Source organism: Fonticula alba (assembly GCF_000388065.1).
Source record: "Fonticula alba strain ATCC 38817 unplaced genomic scaffold supercont2.1, whole genome shotgun sequence".
Classification (NCBI taxonomy): Eukaryota; order Rotosphaerida; family Fonticulaceae; genus Fonticula; species Fonticula alba.
The window spans coordinates 3259361-3264576 of NW_009242971.1; the positions used below are offsets into that span (position 1 = coordinate 3259361).

General features: G+C 59.5%; 2 protein-coding genes across 2 annotated transcripts; both read right to left on the reverse strand.

The window, feature by feature from the left end:
• Positions 1 to 263: 263 nt before the first annotated feature.
• Positions 264 to 1904, reverse strand: H696_00699 (hypothetical protein). Its single transcript, XM_009494579.1, has 3 exons — positions 1660 to 1904; positions 1052 to 1403; positions 264 to 955 (listed from the first exon to the last, which is right to left on the reverse strand). The coding sequence occupies exons 1-3, from the start codon at positions 1806 to 1808 to the stop codon at positions 395 to 397; spliced, it is 1062 nt and encodes a 353-aa protein (XP_009492854.1). The 5' UTR covers positions 1809 to 1904; the 3' UTR covers positions 264 to 394.
• A 461-nt stretch (positions 1905 to 2365) lies between these two features.
• H696_00700 (hypothetical protein) lies at positions 2366 to 4183 on the reverse strand. The gene is made up of 4 exons (XM_009494580.1): positions 3844 to 4183; positions 3479 to 3752; positions 2708 to 3353; positions 2366 to 2527 (listed from the first exon to the last, which is right to left on the reverse strand). Exons 1-4 carry the CDS (start codon positions 4024 to 4026, stop codon positions 2443 to 2445), a joined length of 1188 nt encoding a protein of 395 aa, XP_009492855.1. The 5' UTR covers positions 4027 to 4183; the 3' UTR covers positions 2366 to 2442.
• Between the last annotated feature and the right edge of the window lie 1033 nt (positions 4184 to 5216).

Consider the following 5216-nt stretch of genomic DNA (forward strand, 5'->3'; position numbering starts at 1 on the left):
CCGGAGTGCGCATGGCATTCAGAGGATCCGTGGCAGGGGTCGCCGGCGGCCGGGGCCTGGCCGCAGGGGAGCCCGCTGGCACCCCCGCGCGCGCACACACACACACACGCACACACGCACATCTCAGGCCTGGGCCAGGTGGAGAAAGGAGGGGCGCAGCGTGCAAGCAAAAATTCCGAAACCTCAAGCACACTATGGGAATTGGGAATGGCAAAGATATGCACACACACACACACACACACACACACACACACACACACCATGGAGGCGAAGCCCGGAAGGCAGCTTATGTATGTGTTTATTTTTTCGGAAAGTATAGGTTCATATGCGGCCATTCGCCCGACCTGCCTTCCTTGCCCGGTAGAGCACGCGGCCGTAAGACCCACCCGCCGGACTAGGCACACACACGGGCTACCCCACGACGAGCCACCCAAATGGTGGCAAGGGTCAAGGCCAGCCGGGTCGGCAGGGTGGGAAGGATGCGCGCACCATGCGCTCCGGCCCACCAAACCCATGCATCATAAAGGAAGGTAGCCGGGAGCATGGCAGCCAGAAGCACCGACCAGGTGGTCATGCCCTTGGTTGAAAGGGCCGCTTGAGAGAGGACCACAAGCAGGAAGATCCCACCGAGGCCCAGGGTGCCGAGAGCCGCCCCGGTCGAGGCCCAGGCCGGTGCACAAACGGTGGCCGGTGTCGGAGCCGCGGGGAACGCCAACCGGTCATCGGTCCCACGCAGCTCCGACCCATGGCGCGGCAGGTGGCTCACATGCGGCAGGGCCGGGGCCTTGGCACTGGTGCCCGGCTTCTCGATGGCCGAAAAGCGCATACGCATCAACCCCAGCGGCCGACGAATCAGCTGGGGAACATCCAACTTCGGCGAAGACCCACCGGCCATGATGGTGAATTTGTAAAGACCATCACGGCCGAGGAAAAACTTGGAAGCCTGCTCAAGAGACTGCATGCGCGTGGTGATGGCGCGCAATCCAGCCGGCAAGGTTAGGCGAAGTGGCGAACAGGCAAGCAACGAGCAAGAAGTGAGTCACAAACGGACCATCTCCACCACAAAGACCTGGGTCCCGCGCACGGACTCCAGATGGCCAGCCAGAGCAATGTCCGCAAGCACCGGCATGTGGTCTGCCTCGGCACGGGACAGGGACTTGATATTGGGGTCCTCCGACACCAGGGCAAAGTGCACCGCGTTGTAGGTAACCGGAATGGGATTCCCCCGGCCAGCGGCGGTGGCAAACTCGATGCGGAAGCCAGTCGCGGCGCCGACTGGGGCGGAATTGGGGGCACTTCCATCGGCCTTTTCGGCTGTCGTCTTTGAGGCCAGTGCGGCGGCAGTATCTCCCTCAGCCGGGAGAATGAGGGGCTCGGAGAGGAAGAAATCCGGGTCGGAGAAACTGACCGGGCGAGGGACATAGAGGGGCAAAGGGTCAGGAGCTGGAAGGCCAGAAAGATTGCGAAAGGGCCAACAGGAGGGGGGCGTGAAAAGCGAGTGAAATGTGGAGAGAGGGAGAGGGAGATAGGCGAGGGGAGGTGGGGGGGGGGGGGGGAGAAAGAGGGAAAGAGAGAGAGGGAAAGAGAGAATGAAGGAGGGAGGGAGAGAGAGGGAGGGGGGGGGGGGGAAGGAGAATGGAAAGGGGGCCAGGAACACACAGCTTGACCGTCGGCGAATCGGGAGAGCCAGCAATCACCCGCACGGCGAAAAACTCCAACTCGGCAGACAGGACCACGGAGAGGAGGCAGGCCAGGAGCCCCACAAGGAGGAGCCCCCGGCGCAGGAGGGCCGAGCAAGCGGAAGGCATACCCTCTTATCACTGGCTCGAGGGAAGAGAGAGGGGAGGGAGGCGCGGAAAAGAAAAAGAGGTAGAGCTGGAGAAAGGTAATGCGGGGAAGGGGAGGGGGGATTTGACGTCAGACGGTTGTTTTTGGCAAGAGGCCAGGCAGCGGAAAAAGGCGCGGACCAAATCGATGGAGGCTGGGGGCCGGGAGGGGCGCGGGGGGGGGTGTTGTGTTGTTTTCTTTTTCTTTTTTTTTGTGGTTGGGGGGGGGTGTGTGTGGAGAACAAGTGATGTGGTGAAGGGAGTTTGAAAATAGCCCCTCTGGTCATGCGTTTTTTGTTTATCACGAGATCGCGATCAGATTTTGGTGTTTTGATTCCCTGTGGCCATGCCTGCGAGGCGTCCGAGGTCGACTTAACTTACATTCGTCCAATCGGCAGTTACGCGAGGCCTTCAGCATGCGGGGGTATACACACATGTGGGCGCACAAGTAGCTCGAACAAGAACCGCGACAATGGCACCCAGGACGAGAGAATTGAGGGAAGAAGAAGACAGGTAACAGCAACAAGGACAAGGGTAAATCTTCACTTTGAACAATCGGCCTGCTCATCCATGTCTATTGGTGGGGGGAGAAGGAACTGAAATCTATGACGAGAGCCTAGTTTCGCTTGTCCTCTTGGCCTTCCAGGTGTTGGGGATTATAGGGCCGTTGTAGCGTGAACTTTGGGAAGATTGAGAAAGTTCTGCGTGTTGTGGGGCCAAGAAAGAGGGAAAGAGGGGGTGAGAGAGAGAGAGAGAGAGAGAGAGAGAGAGGGAGAGGGAGGGAGGGACAGGGAGAAGGGGAGGAACACAGTTAGTTGGCGGGGAGAGAGAGAGAGAGAGAGAGAGAAACAACATTGAGCAATGTCGTGTCGATGACGCACCCATCAGCTTTAGCCCGAGCCAGCGACTCATAGAGACGATTGATGGCGGTCACACATCGATCGGAGATGAGCTGATCATCGTATGAGCTGCCAGCAGGATTGAGGCGTGGGCTCGATGGCAAGTTTTGAGCAGGCCGCAGGACGGGAGATTTGGCTGGCGGGGGATTGGGCGGGGAATGGGGAGGCAGAATCTCTCGCGCCGAGTCACCCTCTGACGGGGGGGGATTTGGTGTCGAGCGAGTATCCTTGGGGTCGGTGGCTCTCCCGGAAGTCCGAGACTGAAGACTCATCAAGGGACGCAGGGCACCCATGCCCATGGTTGGCGATGTCAGGGGCGATGAGCTCAAGGAGGGAGTCAAGCTATGGGAGTCGAGGCTGTCGCTGTCCGAGCAATCTGAGAGACGGATAAAGTCGTCTCCGCCACCATTGGCTGGAGGCTGGTCAATAGGGGGGACCAGTTCAGCAAGAATGGCGCTGGTGTTCGTGGGGGCGGCCGGCTGATCGGGTCCATGACGCCCAAGAACGGCTGGCGAATGGAGCAACGCGCAGTCATCGCGATTGGGGCAATACCGGCCATTGGACTTTTGCCAGTCGGGACAGTCCCATGTGTGGAGTTTGTCACAGTGCAGCCCTTTGGCGCAGAAACCTGGGGCCATCGGCACATTAGTCCATCCGTCTTGATTGAAGGAAAAATGGCACAAAGGACAGAGAGGGAGGGAGAGAGAGAGAGAGAGAGAGAGAGAGAAGGACAGAGAGAGGCATATTGAGTACCATTTTGGAAGGCCGGGCAGGTCGGGGCATTCGGATCAACACGGAGGTGCACAAAGCGACAGGGCCGGGGCCCCGGTTCGGGGGCCACTGGGAGGCTGTCATCTATCCCAAGCGGATACATGCCAAGGCCATGGTCTACGCAACGACCTCTCAAGTACTTCTGGCAGTGCGGGACCCGACAAGGGTCGAGATCATGCGAAAACCGACAGATCGGCGGGTCATCCGGTCTGGCTGGCAAATCAGAGCCTGGAGAAGAAACAAAGACGCATTGGTACTTTTTTCGTTTGCGGGGGAAAGACAGATGGTGAGTGCGGTTTCCCCGACCGGGAGGAGGAAGGCCAGTGACCGGGACCTCCCCAAAGTACCTTGAGGAAACGGTGGCACACGCGCACTTGCTCGAGGTGATGAGCAAAGTTGCACTTGTCCTTGAAGCGACAAAAGCCGGATCGGTGAAAGAAGGTGCAGAGGGTCTTCTTGTGCGAGCGCTTGGTAGCCTGTGTGGGGGCCGGCAGGGGACGCTTAGCTTTTGGAGGCTTTCTGAGGATCATGGACACGGAGGAGCTGGACTTGCTCTTGATATACTCGCTGGGAGCTGGGGCGACCACTGTATCGGTGGGAGTACCCGCGGCGGCGGCGGTGGTGCTGGCGGTGGTGCTGGCGGTGGTGCCGGCGGCTGCTGACGCTGCTGCCGCTGCTGCTGCTGCTGTTACTATTGTTGTTACTGTTGTTGCTGCTGCTGCTGCTGCTGCTGCTAGACTTGCCCTGGTGGGCGGGCGTTGAGCGAAAACCACCGACTTGGTTTTGGCATTCGGCTTGGTTTTCTTGAGCTTAGCTTTGGCCGCGGCGGCGGTACTGGCTCGCAGGGCAGTCTGGTTGATGTCTGGATTAATCCAGCGCATGTTTCGCTTGCCCATTGGATGGATGGAAGGTGAGCTGCTGGCTGCATGAGCAGGGGCATTGGGTTTGTGTGGGGCCGGATCCGGCGGCATCGCAAGAGCAGGACCGATCGAAGTCGCTACTGGGGGGTTGGCAGCGGTTGCCCCCGGCGCGGGTGGTGCATGCGCAGGATTGGCTGACCGGTGTCGATGATAACAGCGTCAGTGGGTGGTGAGCTCGTGGGAGTGGTTACTTTGGGGAGGTAATGGGCGAAGCCAGTCGAAAGGGGGTGGGGGGGTGGAGGGTGTTTATGTGTGCGTGTGCCTGTGCCGGTGCGTGTGTGTGTGTGTGTATGATGCCTGGAACGCACTGGCTTGGGATTTCTGGGCGACAGGCGATTCCGGTGTTGCTAGCTTAGACTTGGCTGACTTGCTGGGTGCTCTTTTAGTCGCGGGTGGCATGGAGAGGGAAAGGGCGAGCCGATGAAGGGAGCTTCAGAAGCAAGTGCCATGTAAATGGGCGGAGAGGGAGGGAGGGAGAGATGGGGGGAGGGGATCGAGCAAGATAGAGATAGGGGGGTGAAGGGGGGGGGGGGGGGGGTATTTCCAAAGTCTCAGAGGATGGACCTCTTAGCCCGAAGAAAATTGTAAGTGCTTTGGGAAGGGAGAAAGAGGAGAAAGGCGGACAAGAGAGAGGGCGAAAGAAAGGGAAAGAGAGCCCGATCGTGGCGCAGCCTTCCTCGCGGGGAGGACAACGACAAAGATCAACCTCCACAAGCTTGGAGCCGCAGGTCCTCGCGGGGGCGAATCACCAAGGTACCCACGGACCGCATGTTGATCGGATTCCCTCTCTCCTGGCTGCT

Coding starts and splice junctions, on each gene's coding strand:
- H696_00699 (XM_009494579.1), bottom strand. CDS start 1,808: ATGCCTTCCGCTTGCTCGGCCCTCCTGCGCCGGGGGCTCCTCCTTGTG. Junction 1,404..1,659: donor GATTCGCCGACGGTCAAGCT/GTGTGTTCCTGG, acceptor TCGCCCGGTCAG/TTTCTCCGACCCGGATTTCT. Junction 956..1,051: donor AGGTCTTTGTGGTGGAGATG/GTCCGTTTGTGA, acceptor ACGCGCATGCAG/TCTCTTGAGCAGGCTTCCAA.
- H696_00700 (XM_009494580.1), bottom strand. CDS start 4,026: ATGATCCTCAGAAAGCCTCCAAAAGCTAAGCGTCCCCTGCCGGCCCCC. Junction 3,354..3,478: donor CTGCCCGGCCTTCCAAAATG/GTACTCAATATG, acceptor CGATGGCCCCAG/GTTTCTGCGCCAAAGGGCTG. Junction 2,528..2,707: donor GCTCGGGCTAAAGCTGATGG/GTGCGTCATCGA, acceptor CACAACACGCAG/AACTTTCTCAATCTTCCCAA.